Genomic DNA, 22,379 nt, shown 5'->3' on the forward strand with positions numbered 1-22,379 from the left:
GCAGAGGAAAGCAGGAGCAGGGTAGCAGGCATCATCCCTTGTCCCCCTGGTGATTACGCACCCACCCCCATTTATTTCCCCCCTCTCCTGCTCTCCCACTGATCCAGGCACGGGTGCAGCCCTGGAGCCTCTCCTACCCCAGCCCGGCTCTACACTATGCAGATTTCTCCGCCCTGCCCATTCCCTTCCCCCATTTCCCTGTCTCCCCACAGAAGGGGGAGAGCGGTAGGGAGCAGGGCAGAGAAGGAGAAGCCTGCACAGTGCAGAGCCAGGCTCCCAGCACAGCTGCTTCCCGCAGCATGGGGCAAACTGGAGACCATAGCAGCAGCCTGCAGACTCCTCCTTCCCTGGCACCAAGGAAAGGGTGGCAGAAGGGACTCCTGGTTGGTAGCAGAGCTGCTGCTGTTGTCTTTGCCCCAGCTGGGCTCCCTGTACAGCCATTTCTTACTCGACTCTAAGACGAGGCTTTGTTTTTCCTGTGATGAAGGAGGGGAAAAGATCTCATCTTAGAATCGAGTAATCAGGGTATAAACCAAGCACCGTGACCCCGTTCACGTTGTATTCCTGCAAGCCTTTGCCTTACCCTGTCTGTGCTACGGTCCACCATTTTTCCACCACGGTGCAACAGGAGCCAATAAACTACTGAGCTGCCTCTTTAAAAGACAACTTCAGGTCTTTGATAAAGCAAAGAGGAAGGAATGGGAGGGCTGGAGGCAGAGCTGGAACAAGAGGGAGAAATGAAGCCCTTCAGAAGATGCTGAATCCTTCCTGGGATGGTATAAAGCAGCAATGCCCAAATCCAGCCTGAAGAGCCACGTGGGTCTGGCTTGTGGGTCTCATCACAGATACGGATGGTAGAGCGGTGACAGCGTTCATTGCTGCTCCCCTGCTGCCATATTTTGGGATCCATTGTGGAGCGGTAAGGTGTGGCCTGGCATCCAGCATGCAGGGTCAGGTTGGGCATGGGGTTGAGCTAGGGCATGGCCAGATCCAACATGCAGGGCTGGGCTCGTGTATGCTTGGATATGGCATGTGCAGTTGGGCTGCGGGCAAGATTAGGATGGACCCTCAGACTGACCCCAGGCACAGGGCCACAAGGTTGAGCACCACTGGTATAAAACATGTTGTTTGTTGTCTAGTAAATGTTTTGGAGACTTTAGGATTGTAGCATATGGAGAAGGCAAAGTCTCTGTTAGACCAATTTCCTTTCCCTACAAAGGTAGACCTGGTGCCCCCATAGTCAAGGGGAGGGTAAGGTCAAGAAGAAATTTTGAACTGATGCCCCACCGTTTATGACATTTGAAAATGGGACTATATGAAACACAAGCTTGTCTCACAATAAGGCTCAATCCCGCACTGGTGCAGAGGTGGCCTGGACAACCTAGGCTTTTTCTTCCTCTTTGCCAAGATGAATCTTGGTGAGTTGAGCTCATGGGCTTTTGCCATTTGGGGATGTATCATGACGTGCTTCCCGGTGTCACTGCAGTTCTTTGAGACCCAGGAGTGTGAACGGATTAGCTATTTCCGCAACGCGCTGTGGGTGCACGTCAACCAGCTCTCCCAGGACTGTGTCCAGAGTGACGAGGTAAGATGATACAGAGGCTCTCTAAGCCTTCATGGAGAGAAAAAGGAGGATTCCTCAGCTTAGAAATCCTCTCTTTTGGAAATTTTTTCGTATTCCAGGTCAAATGAGCCAAATTGGTTCCAAATTCTCTGAACTGAACAAAACTCAATCATTCAAACACTATATGTGGTGCTACAACCAGCAAGCATCCTCCACCCGGGACTTTTCAGCCTGGGGCTTCAGATACTCCCAAATCCTTTGGCAGGCATCCTATGTGCAGGCCCAAGCCTAGAGGTCTTGGGGTTTGGATGGCCCCGAGCCTCATTTGCCCTTAGCTAATGGCCACAGGAGCAGGCTAGGGAGGAGTCCCATGTTTCCATATCATAGGCGTGTAGCTGAGATCCTCCCACTGGAAGCTGGCCATTAGGAGGCTGTTACGGACAGGTGTCCTGTTCGCAGTGCATTGGGCAGGGTTGCACCCTCCACTACACAATGCCATTCAAGTCCATCTCAGTCAGGGCAACAGACTTGTGCAGTGACTACACTTGATCTTGGCCCACAAGTTCACCCTTGAGACAGTTGCCCGTCTCTTTGGCCAGTATTTGTACGTGCACTTTTTAAGTCCATGCTTTTTCTCTGCAACCTTAGAGCAAATGGAGGCTAGGAAAGTGTGAGTGGTCACTGCTGACCCCACCAGGGGAGACTATGATTCCCAAACCATGTTCTCTGTTGTCTACAATGTCTTTTAATTTCAGTGGGCAAGCACTTTAAGTCCTGCTGAATACCAGAAGGAACATGTCCTTGATTATACCAATTGGTTATCTTTCTTTCATGCAGGCTGCGTGCCTGTCAGAAGACCTGTAAATGCAGAGTTGACCCATTGTTCTCTGTCTGAGTCTGCTGATGGCCAGACCCAATAATGGGCAGAAACAAGTCTTCTCTTTTCTTTTTGCAGAAATATGAAGAAATCCGCAGAAGTTTGGAAGCGTGCAACATCGATAAGGATATTGAATTCTTTGTAAACTACCGTAAAATCGGAAACATGCCCCCAGGTATGGGTTTGATTCTGGTTTTCTAAGCAGCGCTATGCTTGGGCCTCCTTCCAGCTTCTCGGCTCTGAGAAGGGTTGCTTTTGTGGAACAAGGGAGGGTGCAGAAAGGAAGCGCATCTGGTTGTCCTGCTTCTCTTCCATGTCCTCAGTCAAGCCTGTCCCTTGTACAGTGTCCTGGCATTGGATTAGCAAGCAATTGCTGCTTGTCCTTGAAGACAATGCATCTTTCCACTGTTCTGGAGTTGAATCATCCAGATTCACGAGGGGATGAGAGGTGGTGCAGTGTGATGCTGTGTTTCTGTGCCAAACAGTTACATGAAAACATTAAGCATGACAGTTGAGTTCTTTTTCTAGCTCCAGTTGTCTATGAGAATTACTACAACACGCCGAGAAATACAACTCCAGTGAGAAATCAGGCCCCACCACCAGGAATAGGGAGGTAAGGAACAGAGAACAGTACAAGGACTGGGGTGGCTGTTTGAAAGAAAATGTGTTTTGCTTTTCTACACCTTTTGTAACTGTCTGGATGTTGGGCTCCATTAGAGGCTCGTGGTGGTGGGTTGTGGTTTTGGGCAAGGGGGAATCCAGGCAGATTGGGAATTGCACCTGGGTTGAGTCCTGCTTCCCATTATCTTTTGCACCTCTTCACCATCCCCCTTGCTCCCAGCTGTGCTGCTGGAATCCTCCTGGATTTTGTGCACTCCCTTTTGTTGTTTGGGGAGGCTTGGATCAGGTTGAGAGTATGTACAGGTCAGGGGTGTCAAACTCATCCAGTCCCCCTGGCCAGATGATGTGTGGGCTGGACCAGGGCTGTGCACCAGAGGGGCTGGTCCATGCCAGTCTCCTGTGCATGGTATATATTGGCCCTGGTCCAGGGCCTGCTCTGCACATAGCACATTGGCTGGACCCAGTGCTATGGGCACTGCACAGTCTGAGGTGCAGGCTGCGTGTGGCATCCCATCAGCTTAGCCCTGCATGCTGGCTTTAGGGCTGGTTTGGATCGGGTCCCAGGCTGTCCGTGCGTGCTGGAGCCAGAGTGCAAGGCTGATTTGGCACGGGCACCACGTGCGACTTGCACCCCAGACCAGCCCCACTGTGATGCAAGCAAAGCCCGTGGCACTGGGTTCGGCCTGCATGCCAGATGCCGTCTGCGATGCAGGGTTGATGCACTGGTTCGGACCTGCAGGGAGCAAACCAGGACAGCCAAGGCTGTGACTGAACTCTGGCTAGATACACGTCACGTAATTCTGGGGTAAAGTGTCCACACCTGAAGACAGGAGGGTGATCCAGGCTGACCTTGACAGGCTCAGGAAATGGGCGGATGAGAACCTGATGGTGTTTAATACTGAAAAATGCAAGGTTCTCCACTTTGGGAAGAAAAACCCGCAGCATGCATATAGGCTCGGCAGTGCTATGCTGGCTAGCACTAGGGAAGAAAGAGACTTGGGGGTCATCGTTGACTACAAGATGAACATGAGCCTGCAATGCGATGCTGCAGCTAGTAAAGTGAGCAAAACACTGGGCTGCATCCATAGATGCTTCTCAAGCAAATCCCAGGACATCATTCTCCCCTCGTACTCAGCCTTGGTGAGGCCGCAGCTGGAGTACTGCATCCAGTTTTGGGCTCCACAATTCAAAAAGGATGTGGAGAAGCTTGAGAGAGTCCAGAGGAGAGCCACGCGCATGATCAGAGGTCAGGAAAACAGACCTTACAATGACAGGCTGAGAGCCATGGGACTCTTTAGCCTGGAAAAGCGCAGGCTCAGGAGTGATCTGATGGCCACCTATAAGTTTATCGGGGTGACCACCAGGATCTGGGGGAACGTTTGTTCACCAGAGCGCCCCAAGGGATGACAAGGTTGAATGGTCACAAACTCCACCATGACCATTTCAGGCTAGACATAAGGAAGAACTTCTTTACTGTCCAAGCCTCCAAGGTCTGGAATAGACTGCTGCCAGAGGTGGTTCAAGCACCTACTTTGAATGTGTTCAAGAGACATTTGGATGCTTATCTTGCTGGGATCCTATGACCCCAGATGACTTCCTGCCCCTGGGGCAGTGGGCTGGACTCGATGATCCTCTGGGGTCCCTTCCGGCCCAAATGTCTATGAAATCTATGAAATGTAAGACAAATGGTCCAGACCCTTGGGCACCATGGTCCAGATCTGGCCTATGGGGCATATGTTTGACACCCCTGATACAGGAGAGAATCTGATCACTGAGGTTGAAAGCTGGGAAGAGTAAGGGACTTGACAGCCCAGAGAAGGGAGCTGGGGTAGGGAGCTGGAATGAAGGCTTGGAGAGGGTGGCGAGACCGTATGTGTTCTCAGGTTTCTTTTAGACTGACATCCCTGGTATTTTGCTGTAAGAGCCCCAAGCGGATCCCTTTACAATAAAGACTCCCTGAGTTGTGGAAGGCTTGGGGCCAGGAAGGGAGGATTCTTGCAACTTTGTCGGTAGTTACTTTGCAGGTGATTCGTAGCAGGTTCTGCAACAGGGGCATTGTAAAAACCCAAGCCAACCAAGGTCTTGCAGTTCATGGCAGCTGCTCAGTCTCTGGGCCCTGCAGTGGGGTCAAGTTAGCCTGGGAAGAAACAGCCTAGAATTGCTTACTATGAAAACATCAAACCATTTTGCCTTTTCCGCTTGTGTCCATGCAGGAGGGGGCCGCTGCCAATCCCAACCAGCGGGCCAGGTGAGTGACCGCACAGCATTGTAGCAATTGCATGGTTTAAACCCTCTTTTCTTGTACTTTAAGTCCTACTGGGGTGGGCATATCCCAATGCTTTCTCAGCTGTAATTCTGCCGCAGGTGGGTGGGACAAAATCCTGGAGTGTTGGGATGATCCCAGAGATGCACCTTGGGTTTGTATAAGCTTTACTGGTCCCCCAGTTTGCTGGGTGGGTGTGCCCAGGTTATTAATTTGCCCAGAAATCTCCATTTACCATGGGCACTTTGATAAAGGAACAGGAGGAAAGCGAGTTAATCACAAGGAAGAACAAATGGTATGAAACAGAAAAAGCGATCAACTGCTTTGACAACCGAGTATGGTAAAACAAAACTGAAACACTCCTTACCATGTACTGGATGTACCATGCATCATGCTAGGTACGTCCAGACTACCACGTGGAAATCTCCCGGGCTCAGCCTCTCCTCAGTCACAGCTTGTTCCCTCTGCCAAGGACCTCTATTCCCCTCTCCAACCACCGCCTAATGTTCATTGCCTCCACATCACACAGCCCCACTGCCAGGGGAGCCAGAGAATCCCCTAGCCTGATGATTGTCAACCCCTTTCAAGGGTGCCACTCAATGCAAGCACCATTAGGTGTGCAAATACCATGTGTAGTATAAACCCAGAAATTTCCAATGGGAATCCATAGATTAAAAATGTTCTGGCCGGTGGGGTCTTTCTGAGTTCTTTGTGAGAAAAGAATTGCTCTTATTTTTCTGTAGTCAAAAAAATGAGTGAAAACTAAGACCTGGCATTTTCTAAGAGGTGTCTTGAGTCCCATGAAGGGTGCTTCGAGCCTAAAAAGGTTGAGAACCACTGCTCTGGAGTGTTTCTGCCTGTGGATCGGTGGTAGTGGGTTCATCCGTCTCTCTTATTTCCCTTATAATCCTGCCTGCTGGTCTCTCCAGTGACACCTGCAAACTTTTCTCAGAAAGAGACTGAAATCATAGGCCTGGCCATTGATTTTTTTTTTTTTGAGGCGGGGGGCAGGATTTCAAGCAGAAGGAAGTTCCTACCAAAGCCCCAGGTCAGAACAACCCTGAACTTTGAGGGAGCCCATCTCTAGATCTGCGATTTGAAACCTTCCTTACTCAGAGCATTTTTTTAACTTTGTGATGTGAACTAATGGCAGACCCTAGGGACCAAGGGTCCTGTCACCTCCCAGCTTCCTTATCTGTAAAATGGGGAGAATGGCACTCACCTCCTTTTGGCTTTGAAATCTCATGACAACCACTATTGCAGAGCACAAATATAATGAGCTCCTTCTCTCACAGGTGATTCCGATTATGCTACAATTGACGGCTACAGTTTAATACACCACTAGCATTATTTGTAAGTATTTTAGTTCTTGAATTAACTACTAAGGTGAGACTATTTTAGAATGAGGAGAGTTGGGATATCGAAGGAAGCTTCCCAGTGGCTGGACGCAGCTGGCCAGGTCATTCTATCTGGCCTGCTGGGCTCCTAAAAAATCTAGAAAATTGATATTTATCTGCCTCTGGCTGCCTGTCATGTGGCCCTCGTTGCCTTGCCAAAACTCAGTAAGCAGCCCTCCACCCAAAATAATTGCCCACCCCTGGTTTAGATGGTAAGACTGCAGACTAGTGGCCTCGGGGAACCTGGAAGCCCTGTCATTTGGGTCTTTAAAGGGTGTGTTAAGCAGTGAGTGAACAGCTCTGCACTGGTGGCCAGGTGAGGTAAGTGGTTTAACAGGTTGCTTTTCCCATTCCCTTCCCCTCAGCCATCCATTGTTATGTCTGATTCTGCTTGAAGTTTCTTTCATTGACTTTGGCAATGTCCCTCTGCTCTTTTAGGGTCTCGCAGCAGCGTCTCTGAGCACGAGAAGTCGCTGTTCGATCAGCTTGTCAGAGGCAGCGTACCCACTTGCATTTTGTATGTTGGACGCAGTGATGCAGACCTGAACTGTTTCTCCTTTTAAAAATATTTTAAAGAGTCCTGCCATCCCTATTGTATACATTTTGGATGAAAGACCCCAGGCAACCCGACGTCTTTCCTCTTTCACATCCACAAACTCCAAGGACTGATGTCTCTCGTTCGTGATCAGAAACGAACAAGCAAAAAGAATCCTTGAGCAGGAGCCACAGGTACCATGGCATCTCCCACGTGCTGCTCTGGGGGTTGGTGATACCTTCTTGATGTGGAAAGATCTACAGGCATCTGGAAAAATACATTAAAAAAAAATCTCTCATGTCTTTGTGGTTGAGAACTCGCACGTGCCGCACCAGCGCTGCGGTGGGAACTGCGTGCAGTGCTTTGGGCAGCGCGGAATTGCTCGTAGCCCGGTGATGGAAGTAAGATCAGCGGCTGGGTTTGATCTGTTCCTCTGGATTTTCACCAAGGGCAAGTTCTGAGCTGAACTGTAGGCAAGCTCATTCCTGTTTCCACTTCCTGAACACTCCTCCCAACAGCCCTTTGGGGGCCTGCTCCTTTTCCCGTCGAAGTCCATGGCAGAATTCCTGTTTGGCATCAGTGATTTGGGATCTTGTCCCTATTAGGAACTCATTTGGCTTCTAGAGATGATCTGGAGTCCTAAAACTCATGTCCTGATCTGAATTTTTCACAGCTGATGTTCATCTTCACTGGGGAGATCTGATACTACTTTGATTCAGGCACACAAACACTAAAGCGTGCGTGCTTCTGCCCAGCTCTTGGTGAGTGTGTGAATGTGCTGATTTCTTAACTTAAAGCAACAGGGTGGATTCCACATCAGACTCCTTGTGCTCTTCGTGCGCACCTACATGATTCTGCGTGCACCTGAAATCACAAACTTCTGGGGCTTTGCTTTGTTTCTTTGCATGGAAAAGAGTCCAAACCATTCAGTACAATTCATTCTGTCCTGCTACATTGTAATGCACTGTCCAAAGTGGGTTCATAGAAAAAAATTGTATTTAAAAAAGACTCTTAAATATCCCTGTATAATTTTAAAGAAGAAATTGATTGTAAATTGATTGTAGCTTTAGTTTTAAAATATATATATTAAAACTTCAGATTTGAGACTTGTGTGTTTTGGAATGTACTTTGTTGGGGTCATAGGGGTGGATTTATAAGAGCCCTTCCACCCCTGTAGTCTATAATCCTGTGACACGTTTATGTGCAAAGGTCTGTACACACTGATTAGAGCTGGCTCAATGTAAGCAGAGAAGCTGACGTCTTCCAGTGCATCTTTTCTCCTGATCTGAGCCCTCCCAATTCTACCTTTGCAATCCTCTTCCGATAGCCATCTACTCATCCAAGTCTTGTTCTCTTGATATTTCTGCTGATGCTCCCACAAGGGCTCTCTCTGTTAATACCTAACAGTGCTGTTCCTTGTAGCAATGAGGTGCTAAGGTGGACCACTCCCTTGTTTGGGGCTCCGATGCGAGACGGCCATCGCAGGCAATCCTCCATGCTGTGCCTCGTCTCCCACACCAACCTCCAATTGCACCTCAGCACTGACCTTGACTTTGATGGAATATGGACTTCTGCTTTCCAGCGACTCTTGGTTCTAGTCGCTAACGGCAAGCGCTGTACCATACTGTTCCGATTATAAGTTGACCCAGCATTTTCTGGTTCAGCTTTAGGAGACACAACTTTTTTCCCCTGCAAATACGGTAACTACAGATAAAGACCTTGAATTACTATTAGCCTATTTTCCGCCCCCCTCAGAAGAGAGAAACCATTTTTTACTATTCTGTGATGACTTTTACTGCTTAGACCTGATGAAGAATGTCTTGCATTTGAAACTTGCCTAACTATCCCAGCTATGCCGACGGGCCAACAAAAGATATCACCTTAAGAACTCTTTGCTTCCTGCATAATTTCGGGACTATCACAACTGCAACACCACTATAACACTACCAAGACCCACATGGGAATCGGATAGCCAAGAAAAGTACCTGATGGGTTAAATTGACTAACGTTACTAACATAAGAATTACATGGGAAAAAAAGTCTTAGGTTTTCTACATGCACAAAAATACTGCAAGTACAAGGGCGGGGGGGGAGAGGGGAGGGGGCTCGTACCCCTGCACAGTATATGTTTCTGATTATAGGTCAGTCTTCCCCATATGTTGAACACAACTTTTTTTTTTAAATGGTTCTTTTGGATTAAAAAAGGTAGACCTAAAATCAGAACAATACAGTATATCTTAATACAACACACCTACTGATATAATGGAATGAATGTATATTTTTAAACAGTAGCATTTTGGATCTACCCTGCTGAAAACTGACCGAAAGTCATTCCAATCTGATAGGTATAGAAAGAGATTTGAATCCTGATTTAAATGTAAAACATTATTTTCAGGATTATGGAGGTGTCACTGGAGTAAGGTCAAATCTCTTGTATAAGCATCGATGTTCTGAAGAAGTTCCTTTTTGCTGGAGTTTCTAGGCCACCTGAGGTCAATAGATGGTTTTAAGGCTCGCTTATACTTGACACTTAGTTTGTATGAAGGTAGGATATGAAGTTAAACAGCAATAGCTAACATTAAGTAACTTCATCTGAACACTAATTTTTGCCTGGGCTTGTCTATATGAGGAAGTGATTAAAGAATAAGACTAAATTTGAAGTGTCATAGTCACTCCAGTCTAGTTCCCCAAGTGTCTGCATGAATGATTAGCTCAGAATTGCTATTGTATACTACATCTATGTCCAGGCAAGCCCTTTGGATTAAGCTAAAGCAGAGCAAGGTGTTCTTGTTTTGGAACAGGGGCGTCCACACGTGGAGCTTTTCTGGAATAATTCCACGTGTTGACAACCCCTGAGTTAGCTGCTTGTCTCCAAAAAGCTTTTTACCTCCACAACAATGGAGTGGTTTTCTGGCTGTTAACAGTAAGATTTTAATGGAGGCCATGCAGCAGGACCCTTGAACCCCTTCTGAAAGATGGAGGGATTAAATGCACCTCAGCTTTGCTTGTTCAAAGGGTTTGACAGTCTCTTTGGTCCTGAAAATAGATGGGGAGAAAAAGGAGTATTACCGGTAGTTACTACTATTTGTTGTTCCATTTCTGCAATAAATGCAGCAGGGTTTGTTAATGTGTTTTTCAAAAGGACCTTTAGGGTACAGCCAGATGAGTGTGGATGTACAGTATGTGGCACTGCAGACCTGCATGCCACATGTGCAGGCGATCCCTGTGCTGCTAATTTGCAGCAGCAGGGGGAAAAGTGGGGGTTGACATCATAAGATCCTGAGGTCAAAAAACCCTACACCTAAAAAAAGTGGGGGGTGATAGTGTGTCCTGTCCAAAACTGGAGCCTGGCCATCCAGAGCCACACTCCAGGTATTGGCCAGGCTCCCTGCTGCTGGATTGCCTTGGCTGCAGCTCCTAGAGGCCTCCAGGACTCCCACGTAAGGCTGATGGGGCCAACACAGCTGCTGGCCCGTCTCCCCTACCCAATCCGGGGCAACATGCTGTGTGCCGGAGCATGCGTGGCACAGGTGCTCCCCGGGGACAAGTAGCAGCGGCACACACTGTTGTTGCTGTTTGTCCCCAGGAGTATGCACGTTCCCACTCGTGAGGACTCAAAGTCAATGTAATCCCTTTGTTTCAAGTTTGTTGAGATTGTTGGCTGCACATTCCTTCACTCCATTTACACTCTGACATAAAGCCGCTAGAAATTGTAAAGTACAAATCATCAAATATTTGCCTTCCTTACCTTTAACCTCAAGGGAAACAAGCTGTTATTCCTCTTTTCCTACACCCCTGCCCAAATCCACACTCTTTGAATTGTATCTTGCAAGATGTTTAAGAAAACCATTGACAGCAAGAAGCTAAGACCCCTCAATGATGGGTCGGATATCTAAATTCTTCTGGTCAGATTGGCATATGTGTAAAGACTTTATTTTCATTTTGTGACAAAACTGGGGAATATGGGTCATTTCAAACTAAAAATGACAAGGCTGGGCAGTGCAAATAGTGCCTGCAAAATTTAGACTTGAACTGTATTTATTTAGAGATTTAGCATAATCAGGCTCAAGTGAAACTTGATTAGCTATAGATAGAAAGGAGATTTTGGTCTGAATCTGCAAAACTTCATCATTGACCAACTCCACTGTGATTTCCTCCCCCTCACTTGAGAATACCGAGTATTACATCACCAGAACAACCTCTCATTCAATGTATGTGAGCCCAAAGCCTGATATTCTTACAGGCTGCTAGAGGAAGCAATCATTTTAATAAAACAAACAAACAAAAACCAAAACCTTTCCGAATATTATACTGACCTTGCAATACAAAGATTCTTTGGCGATGTGCTGGAAACACACACATCAATTGGGTAATCAAACAAAAGGAGAACGTAAGCTCTTTTGGAAAATAGCACAGCTCATTCTGGTCTGCATTGCAAATTGCAGTGGTGTATTCCTTATTTTCATCCCATCAACTCTAACTGACATCACTATAATTTCCACCGCTGTGATTAATGCAGAATGTAGCAGAGACCTTCGTGTCAGGTAAGTGACTGCAGTGTGACTCAGGAGAAAATCTTAGTCACTGGCAAGGGTTTTTGGTTAGCTAAGCTGTGGCACCAGAAAACAGCCCATCAGTGAATGCATTGCTCTTGTAACAGGAAATGCAAGCCTCTAAAACTCTTGGTTCAGAGATGATACCTTTTATTACAGCAGCTAAGAAATCTGAACCAAGAGTTTTAGAGGTTTGCATTTCTTTTGTCTCAGACCAACACGGATGGCTACCAAATACAGCTCTTGTAACAAGGCACTTGAAGGAGAAAGAGAAGGAATCTGCCCCCTCCCCTCTTTTCTGTTAGTGTAATTCTCATTAATGCTAATTAAAGCCACATTTGCATATGTACAGGATAGTTGATAAATTTTGCTTTAATATGGTGGGAAGGTCCTGTTTGATCCAGGGCATGCTAAGAACAGACAGTCATCCATGGTCTTTATTATACCCACTGCCTGCCGGGCTAGGATTTTTAGGCCTGGTGCAATGGGCCTTGTTGCAGCCATGTACACTGACATCCTTTCAACTGCCGGCTGGATCCCATTCAACCAGCGCAGCTAGATCCAATGATCCAATGAGAGAGCGCCTGGATTAAAATCAATACTGACCAATAATATTGTAACCGTGGAGCCATACGAGTGCCGGGGGGGAGGGGGAGGGCCTAAACCAAACCGTTTGCAGAGTTCCTTATACCTGCACAGGACTGAGTGTTGTGTGTAGGAAACGGCTGAGTTGGCCTGTGCCCGTTACCCGTGTGCTGTCTCTCACGGGTCAGTTGCTGGGTGTCACAACCGATTCACAACTCGGGGGCTGCTTTGTCTCTGGGCTGCACATTGCTATTGTCCGTGTAATGCTAGCGAAGCCGGTTCTTGCTGGAGCTTCTTTTCTTCCTGGAGAATTAATAAAATGTCAATTGAACATGTTCCACCAGCTGTTTTCTACCTTTTATTAGAATGACCAATTTTTAATAACCCCCTCCCCCCCCGAAAGCCTGCGGGGTGTGGACTGTGCGTGTGCAGGGGCAGATCCAGAATTTGGCAAAGGAGAGGTGTGGGAGCAGCCACCCTCACTGCAGCAGTGGCTGCACCCTGCTCCCAGCCTCCTCCCTCTTCACCCACTGGTGAGGGAAGACCACGATGCTAGCTAGAGCCTCTGCAGATGTTTTTAAAGTCCCACAACAGCTGTGAATCACTCTCCCCTTCTCACACCTCCGGCTGCTGCTTTCCTTGCTGTCCCAGGCCAGGGAAGTTTCCAAGCCCCTTGTGCTGGGCTCAGCTGGGACAGGGCCAGCAGCAGCAATGGGCAGAGGCCTTCCCTTCCCCCACCCTCCCTGGCCCCCAGGTGTAGGATGGGAAGGGAGAACCCCGCTATCCATCCCCTCTGCTGCTCCCAGCTGAGCCCAGCACTGGCTGCAGCAGGCAGCAGGGGTTTGGAGGCTTCCCTGGCAGGGACAGCAAGGAGAGCAGTAGCAGCAGCACAGGTAGGGGATGGAGGGGAGGGGGCCTTGGAAAACACCAGGACCAAACTGTCCTGGTCTGGGAGCTTCCCTGGTCCTGGGATAGGGAAAAACAGCAGCAGCAGCAGCAGGAGGAGGAAGGGGGGAAGGGACCTGCCTCTAAGCATGGAGGCGGGGGTGTCTTACCTGCTTCCGGGACTCGGAAACAAGCCCCCAGGCTGCCACTGCCCTCTCACCCCACCCCGCTGGATCCACCTGTCCGTGGGTGTGCAGGGGTGAGTGTATGTGGGAGTGCAGAGGTGTGCAGGGGTGTGTGCAGGCCACATGTGTGCAGGGGTGTATGTGTGTGCAAGAGTGAGTGGGTGGGTGCAAATGTGTGTTTGTGTGTACAGGGGTGATTGCAGGTGCAGAGGTGTGTGTATGCATGTGTGAAGGTGTGCAGGCTGTTTGTGTCGGTGTGGGTGGGTGGGTAGGTGCAGGGGTGTGTGTGTATGTGGGTGTACAGGGAGGTGTGTGCGTGGGCGTAGAGATGTCTGTGTGCGCATGCGTAGAGGTGTGCAGGGGTGTGTCCAGGAGTGTGTGGGTGGCTGTGCGCAGGTGTAGGCTTGTGTGTGTGTGCGCGCATGCAAAGGTGTGCAGGGGTGTGTGCAGGCCTTGTGTGTGTGCAGGGGTATGTGGGTGGGTGTGTGCAGGTGTAGATGTGTGTGCGTGCACATTTGAAGGTGTACAGGGGTGAGTGCAGGTGTGTATGGTTGTATGGAGGGGTGTATGCACAGGCATGTGTGCATGTGCAAGTGTGTATGCACAGGTGGGTATGTGGGGGTGTGTGTGTACAGGGGTGAGTGTGTGTGCGCACGCGTGAAGGTGTGCAGGGGTGTATGCACAGGTGTGTACGTGTGCGTGTGCAGAGAGATGTGCCCGGACGGGAGGTGGCGCCGCTCCCCCGCACTCCCCCGTCCCGCCACAGGGGGCGCTGCTCGCTCCCTGCCGCCGCCCCCGCCTGTCCCTCTTCGGCCCCCGTAGCGCCGCGCGCTGATTGGCGCAGAGGCTCCGGGCGCCGCGCGCATCCGGCTGGGACCGAGCGGAGCGGAAGGGATGGCGGAGGCCGTGCGGCCCGCCCGCCGGGCCCGCGCCAAGTCCGGCCGCAGCAAGGCCAAGGTGCGGGGCTGCCGGGGACGGGTCTGTCCATCGCGCGCTGGAAGCCCCCGGGGCGGCAGGTGCCGGGTGGGGCCGGGGCGGCGGGTGGGATCTTGGCGCGGGGCCAGGCCCTGGCGTCTCCCAAAGCCATGTTGTGGAGAAGGAAAGACGACAGACGTCCAGCACCTGCTGTATTCCCGAAGGGCCCGGGTCACCGCCGCGGCCTAGGCACAGAAACGGCTCTTCTCTAATAGCACCCAGGCGCGGCTTGTTTACAGCCTGCACGGCCTCCTGCTGGGGGGGGGGGAAGGGTGTTGTTCCTTCACTCTTCAGTGTTTGTGGCCAGCATGGAAGGGTTCACATGCCCTGGGCTGCTTTGCCGACAGTGATCAGCAGCTGTCTCTCCTGATGGTTGGGCATTTCGTTGTTCAGGTGACTGGAGCACCAGAGGATTAGCTCCTGTCCCGTGTGGCCATTCAGAAGTGATGTTGTGGGACGGGGAGGTTGTGGAAACCTCAGCCCTCCCCTTCTATTTAGATCGTCTCTTCTGCGCTCGGTGGATAAGCTGTAGGGCTTTTTCCTATCCGAATGCTATCAAGTAGATACTTAGCTAATTCTGGCGACTACCTGACAAACGGGATGCCGAAGGAGGTAATTACTAGCCTCCTTGTGCAGTGAGAATGCTGCTGGTGATCCATATTTACACCCACTTTCTGGTTAAGCAGGTGTGAGGTCAGACGTGAGGTCCAGTTTGCATGGGACACAGGGGTGTTTTCCCTTTAACCGGGAGCACTGTGAATGCGAGGTGTTGCTTTGTAGCACCCTTTGGTGGCTGTGTTCAGCCTGGGCTATCACAAGCATAAGCTGGGGCTCTCTCATGTCAGGGACAGCTCTGGTTTGGCCCAGCCGAACTGCAGGGATCCTCGAGGGGCAGGACAGGCAGCGTTCTTCGACCCCAAACTGAAATACCCAGCTCCGAAGTGTCTCAGTTGTGAAACTGAGAAGTTGAGTCTGAAGGTTTTGGGAAAGGCTTTTTTATAAAGGCTACAATGGGCAAAGCTGAGCAACTGCACTGCTGGGAATGTGAAACGAAATGCAGCAAGGTGGCAAAGCTGCTGAGGGTTGCTGGGGAGATGAAGTCTGGGCAAGTGTGAATCTTAATTGCTGCCTATGTTTCTTTGATAAGATGGTGAGAATTGGCTTAGTAGTAATTTAATAGGCAGTGACCCTACGCGAGCAGCGCTCTACACCGCTCTGCCCCATACCCACTAAGCAGCTGCTTCATCTTCCTCTGTGGCTTCCTTGCATTTCATGGCTTTCAGATTCCTACACACAGTGCTTTGGTATACCGCAGCCTTCCACTTATTTGCTTCGCATGCATCTTCATTTCGTTCCTGTCTTTATGCGTTCTTTCATGCGGTCCCTGAGCCCCATAATCGTTTATACCAGTCACTGTCTCTCTCCTTTTAAGTCCATCTTTCACACAGCAAGAACATTGGCAGTAGTCAACCTAATATTGAACTTACACCCCCAAGTATCCAGCAGGAATGCTAACCAGCTCCCTCAGCTACGCTCCCTCGTGCACTTACTGATGTCTTTTCCTTGCCCCTGTCCCGTATAGTTGCTTACTGCAGTAGTGCCTGGGGACGCCATTCTCATTGCAGCATGTATTGTACAAGCGCCCAATAAGAAGGTGGTCTGTGTTCTGTGTTTCCAGTTGAAGCAGGATAAAGCAACAGGGGGTGTCTCAGTGCAATGCCTGGTGCTGCAACCTTTTCTTGGATGAAATTCTAGTTGGCTTTTTAGATAGATAGGTCATGGATGGTTAGACACATAGATGAGAGGGATATCTATCTTTTTGTCTGTATACACTGATACGGGACAATGGGAGTTCATGTGAACAAAGATTGTGTGATGGAGCTTTAAGTTGTGAGCATCAAGGGCAGGCAGCCTGTTGTCTTGGTTGCGTACTGGGTGTTGGATGTTGGACTGTAAGTGAACAGATCCTTAGGACCCCTAGGATACAAAAGCAAACTGTTCTGTTCTTGAAACACAGACTTGCAGCTGCTTTGCAAGTCAAAGGGTTTGGGGAAAGCAAACATACTAGGACATTTGAGGCCCAGATCCTGACGTTGTTCTTATCTGAGGCCTGATCAAGCAGCTGATATGTGGTTTTGCTTGACTAAGGAATGTGTGAAATTGTTAATAAGTGCTGGAAACTTGATTCCTTGTGGCAGTTGCCTCATTTTTCTTTCTGCTGCTCTGCAAGGATTGAGAGTTCTTCGGTCCTTCCTTTTGTAACTTCTGTCACATGATGATTCTGGAGTTTTATTGCATAATAAACTGCGTAAACAAACTTTCCTGGTATTTCCTCAGTTACGCACTCCACATTTAGTCTTTTCCTTCCTGGACTTCAGCTTCTGGAAGGGGTGCTTGTATCACTTTCTGTTCCTGTTTGGTGTGAGCACTCTGCATACTTGTGTTTCAGCAATGAGGTAACATGACCACTCTTGAGCATAGCTGCTGGGTTAGCTGTTTGGATCCTCAGAGGCATAAAACCCTCCATTCAGTAAGAACTAGTGGTTATTTAAAGGAGAACCCTTAATTTGAAACTAGCATGTCTATTCTCTTTATTTAGCTTTTTGACTGTTTTATGTTGGGTAATTCCTGGTCAAATTGCCGCAGTATGGGTAGCTTGACAGAATCAGTGGGTGTTAGATGGACCCTGCAAGGTTGATATCGGCTCCAAATTTAGGTGTATGAATATAAATTCTTAACATATTCTCATCAGACTTGTAAAATGTTACCACAAACTTATCACAGTCAGAATCAATATTTTAAATTTTGTTTTCAGTCTGCAGACCACAGTTGGAGATCAGGTGTATAGGAGAAACAGGAGTGAGAAAATGCCAGGGAACTGTGCTTTCCATTGAAGTATAGGGCAGTGCTAAAGGCTCAGGAGGGATGTCAGGAACAATAGGGACTGAAAGTTAAGGTTTTCCATGTTCCTGTTATGTGAGTTATTAGCAACACATAACTGTTCTCTAAATAAAAATTTGAATCCCAGTAGGAGATTTAAAACTGGAGGGATTAGGTTATTTAGTCTTGAGCACAAACTGTAACAAATTTTGCACTGAAAGTCGTGTGTAATATTTGCTACGTTTGGGATGGCGAGTGGAAATCTTATGTACTCAAATCTATGTGCTTAGTTGAATTCCATAGTATGGATGCAGTAATTGAAAAGAGTGGCTGAGTAACTACAGTTGGCATACCTCTTAATTGAAGTGTGCATTTCTTATATTTAAGAGTGTGGCACGTTGCCTGGTAATGTATGCTGGAGGCTTCCTGCAGCGCAGGGCAGATGCTGGATGTTTTGGTTACTCATTCCTTTGTGCCAGATGCCTGACATGTCCTGTTAATTTATTTCTAGGAAAAAAAGAAAACGTGTAGCGAAGAGCCCCGGAAACAGGATTTGAATGACGTCTTCATCCCTGCTCCAGCCAGACACGAAGAAGTGTCTTCTCACGGTAGTGCAGCACAGGTGGAACATACTGAAGAGTTTACAGAGATTTGCCTCAGTGATGATGCAGAGGATGGACAGAATGTGAATCATGTAGTTGATGTTCCCTTGGCTTCATTAACCTTGGCAGAGGAAGGATCCCAGACAACTAAACCAGGGTCTCCAACCCACAGGAAAGAATCTGAAGCCATTCCTTTGCATGAGGAATGCAGGGAGGACCCTGAGGAAAACACTAGCAGTAAATTGGACAAACCCCAGAGCTTTAGGGGAATAGCTGCTAATGAATCTACAGACTGTGGCCTGTCAGCCAGCACTTTTCAATCCAGTGCCACTGGCATGCAGATGCTGATGGGAATTATTCAGGACGGACAAACTGAGAAGGCACAAGGTGTTAAAAAACCTGATGGCCATCCTTCAGAGGAGTTACCTGCTGCTGTGTCTCAGCCTTGTAAAGAAGCCAAAGAGTGTGTTCAACACTCAAAGTTGAAAACTCTGTATCCAGACCTATCAGCTGAATTGTCCCATGAGAAACCAACCGTCATCGCTGTTAAACCACTGTTACGTAGCGAAAGGCTGTATCCCGAGATCCTAACTGAACCGGAACTGGTGCCGTTTACCAAAGAGCAGCTGAAAATTTTTGAGCCCTTTTCGTGGTTGGAGAATATTGATTCTTACGTGGAAGAATTTGAGAATGTTGCTCACCAGGAGAGACATGAGTTTCATGAATTGCTCCTGAACTATTTGCGCTGCAGGAAGCAGCTGCTGTTGGCTGAGGCGGGACTACAGGCTATGACATCGGACTGCCAAAGTGCCAAGGGCAGGTTATGGACATTTAAGGAGGAGCAGCAGGCTGTCCAGGTGTTGTGCCTGAAGTTGCTTTTGAATACAGCAAGGCCGTTGTCCTAGGCGTATGCTCTGCTGAATGTGGATGTTTGATATTTCAGTGTGTTTGTTCAAAGAGAGAGTGACCTTGGCTGGTGTCTCTTTCTGTATGAAGGAAAATAAACCCTTAGTTGTTTTAAGTCATGTTCATTACATAGATATATTTGTACCCCCCTGATTTAAACTTGTCCGGAAAGTATAGCACAGGATTCCCTCTTGGTGACCTATGATGCTAAAACTCCTGGATGTAGCCACATGAATTCTGCCTATCCTGATAATTTTTGTCACCCTCATTCCATATGCACTGGAACTGGCTTGGTTGTCTTGGGGGTTGTGGGGAAACAATGCGGTCTAGTTTTTCAGCATAGGAGGAAAGGAGGGATAATGCCTGTTTTCATAGACTGTTACTTTAGATCTGCAGTATCTTTGTGGCTCCATAGTTGCCACTGGCAGTAGAGGGTTTTTATTTTCCCTCTATATCCCAGAGACAGCCCTGTCCCATAACTTGGTATTCCAGCTGTGCATTGGTATGCAAGGTTTGACTGTATAGGCCCTTTACTATGCAAGGAAAAAGTGGAGACATTCAAGAGTAGTGGAGGTTGTAGCGGGAGTGGTAGAGGTGCTCATGCTGCTGTGCTATCAGATTCTGCCCAGAGCGAGCACAGGTGCCCAAGGCTCTTCCATGCAACAGCCTTCACTATTTCTCTCATGGATTGAGCTGCATGGCTGTGAATTCTCTCCAGTTCTTGCTGTAGAAGGAGAAACTCAGGAGGGTCTAACTGTAAAGGTGCCATTCTCTTTTTAGAGGTTTGTCACATGTTACCCTTATGACAGATTATTGCACTTAAAGTGACAATGTCTGCACATTCAGGCAGTAAGATGTGTTGAGTGTGATCATATCATAGCAAACTTATGACAGTCCATAGGAGGAGTATCTCCAGAGCCTGCTAAGTAACACATGTTAGCTATTGAATTGCTCCGTGTAGATGATACAAATTTGAGATTCCATTGTGGTATTGGGGTTAGGACCAACAATTAGCTGATTATTGGTCCCAACCCATTGCACCAGAGGTAGGTCTAGACTGCTAGTGGCAGAGACCTGGCTTGCCCTGCAGATCCAGTGGCAGGCACGGCACCCTCTCTCTGTGACTCCCTCTGCAAGCAGCAGAGACCCAAGTTGCCCAGCAGGCTGGGCATGTGGCTGTGAGGGCACAGGCCCTGGGTGTAGGGGTTGTATGTCTTCACGGGCAGATATGTTGTGAGCTACCATACCCCATTCTAGGGGCAGTGGTGCGGTGGTGGGGAGGTTGGGCCCTGTGGTGCGGTGGTGGGGAGGTTGGGCCCAGCTTTCTCCAGTCCTGTCCCGAGCAGGCTGAGATCAGAGTAAGCATTGCTACACGACTGCTCGGAATGCACCAACTTTTATTACAACACGGTACTTACTACGATTGAAATGAAACGTGTGATAAATGCCTCATGTGACAGGGTCCTTAGAGGGATATTGTGCAAGTTAGGGGTCTTCACAGATTACAAAATTTGGTGGCAGGGAAACCATGTTAATTTAATACTACCATCCTTCCCCCTCTGCCAAATTCCCATCCCGCTGTCCCCCTTCCCTGGCAGCTGGATCTGGGCCAGGCCATGCTCCTACCTCTCCTTCTACACAGCCAGATCAGGGCCCTGCTATGCTTGCTCTGTGCACCAGATCTAGCCTGCCAGCCAGTTCCATCCCACAATCAGGCTGGACACTACACATCTAGCCCATGGGGCAAAAAGGTTGGGCGCTGTTGGTGTAAGTAGACATGTAAATACTGGGTTTGCTCTGACACTGCATTTTGTATTTATGTTCAGCATGCCTCATCTACACTCCTAATATCCTCACAGCCTTATTACTTATTATGCTGTTAGCTGAACCAGTTGGTTTACAGCTTATTTTCGGATCCTGCTATGTACAAATAAGGCTGCCTACAGGCAAACGTGAGGGAAAGAAACACACGCATCCTTGATACCAAGAAGTTCATTCAAGGAAAATACACTCTGTCCCAAATGTATCGCATATGTACAGAACAATTATACCTTGTTCATATCAATTAATTAATGATTTTCTGCTCTAATGAGCTAATGCAAATTACCACAGGTAGTGTGAACAGGTCTAAATCAGCCTTGCTCGGTGCATGCTTTGAGGCTTATTGCATAGCTGGATGAAAGAATGACATGGGCAGAATAATTTAGTAAAGAATTAGGGATGTAATAGAGGAAGGCCCCAGTCAATTTTTTCAGTTTGAAAAAAGTTGGAGTGCTGTTTAGCTAGTTTTAAACTATGCCGTAGCAGCTTAATGTGAATACCCAGGGCTGTAGTGTAGCAAAGCACTGTAAGTATTTGGGTGCATTTTGTAGCTTTAAAAGAGGCTCTGGGTCTTTATAGAAATTTGTTGTTTGTTAAGAAGCAGGTGCCCTGTACTGGATTGAAGCTGTGAATAAAGGGATTTGATCCTTATCTGTTCTTACCTCTGCCACTGACTTACTGTTTGGTTTTGAACAAGTCAGACCCAAATTTATCCTAATTTTTGAGTACTGGCATGTTTGTAGGGCTTGATTTCCCAGAGGCAGAGGGCACCCATCCACTCTGGTGTCAGCCATCACTGAAAATTAAGTGGGACAGCCAAAATCAGAATCGACTTTCAAGAATGGGTCTTAGCTTCCTTTTTTTCTTGTCTGAAATGAGTATACTATTGAAAAAAAAGTTTGAAATCTGTAGCAAAAAAGCTGTGTGTAAGCACAGATTCTTATAAGAACACTAAAAAAAAATCCTTTGTATGTAAACCTCTTTCTCTTTGCAGGGTGTGTGTGAAGATCAATGCAAAGTGTCAGGCTATCATCGCTACCAGACAGTAGAAATGAATGAAAGTGTCTTGGGAGAACTAAAGAGATTGTTTGAAGCCAAAGCAGAGCACATACATCAGACGCTTGCGCTGCACTTGTACACTTCAGTGTTGTCCCGCTTGCAGGTGGAGTCTTATATCTACAGATTGCTCAACAGCTCCTCCCTGCTGAGATCTGTGGCTCTTCAGAAGCAAGAGCAAGGTGTGTCAGTATCTGGGGATCGGCCTGTGATGTCCATTAAATGCAGAATACTGTAGCTGAGTTTTCGTTCTGGAGTTCTGTGGCTGGACTCTCTATTTCAGAGTATTCGTCCTTCATGTCAGAACTGAGTGTGCATGCGTGTGCATGCATGCAGTGCCACTAGTTTCACTTGTATAGGACCACAGGACTGGAAAGGACCGTTTAGGTCAGGACTGTCCAATGTCTGAGTGGCTGCAAGCTGTAGCTGCATGCTGTGTTGAACTGTACCACACGGGCATCCCCCCACCATGCTATGTGATGGGGCTGTGCCAGACCCCATCCCCTGCACATTGCACTGTCTTTCCTCACCCCCAGCTGCTGCACCGTTGGTGCCAGGTCTCCCAGGTCGTCTTGCTATGGGGTCCTGCAACTGGGTTTTCTAGCCGTACCTTCAGGGATGAGGAAAGGGAAGCCTGAAGACTGGCAGTGCCAGCTGCACTGAAGTGGTGGGGG

The 22,379-nt window shown here is 48.2% G+C and overlaps 2 protein-coding genes across 4 annotated transcripts in view; both read left to right on the top strand.

Moving 5' to 3' along the window:
- The window catches only part of PSTPIP2 (proline-serine-threonine phosphatase interacting protein 2), a 55,953-nt gene extending 47,627 nt beyond the window's left edge, over positions 1-8,326 (top strand). Inside the window, exons 10-15 of the mRNA XM_019531817.1 lie at positions 1,487-1,585; positions 2,520-2,616; positions 2,970-3,054; positions 5,276-5,310; positions 6,621-6,678; positions 7,161-8,326. Of these exons, the coding sequence (XP_019387362.1) occupies positions 1,487-1,585; positions 2,520-2,616; positions 2,970-3,054; positions 5,276-5,310; positions 6,621-6,670 (366 nt within the window). The 3' untranslated portion in view covers positions 6,671-6,678; positions 7,161-8,326. The remainder of the gene's footprint in view (positions 1-1,486; positions 1,586-2,519; positions 2,617-2,969; positions 3,055-5,275; positions 5,311-6,620; positions 6,679-7,160) is intronic.
- A 6,006-nt stretch (positions 8,327-14,332) lies between these two features.
- The window catches only part of EPG5 (ectopic P-granules autophagy protein 5 homolog), a 67,203-nt gene continuing 59,156 nt past the window's right edge, over positions 14,333-22,379 (top strand). For all 3 annotated transcript variants that reach the window (XM_019531818.1, XM_019531819.1, XM_019531820.1), the window contains exons 1-3: positions 14,333-14,422; positions 17,832-18,779; positions 21,644-21,887. In XM_019531818.1, the coding sequence (XP_019387363.1) occupies positions 14,360-14,422; positions 17,832-18,779; positions 21,644-21,887 (1,255 nt within the window). In that variant the 5' untranslated portion in view covers positions 14,333-14,359. The remainder of the gene's footprint in view (positions 14,423-17,831; positions 18,780-21,643; positions 21,888-22,379) is intronic.

This window comes from Crocodylus porosus, unplaced genomic scaffold (assembly GCF_001723895.1).
Source record: "Crocodylus porosus isolate Cpor-Errol unplaced genomic scaffold, CroPor_comp1, whole genome shotgun sequence".
NCBI classification, from domain to species: domain Eukaryota; kingdom Metazoa; phylum Chordata; order Crocodylia; family Crocodylidae; genus Crocodylus; species Crocodylus porosus.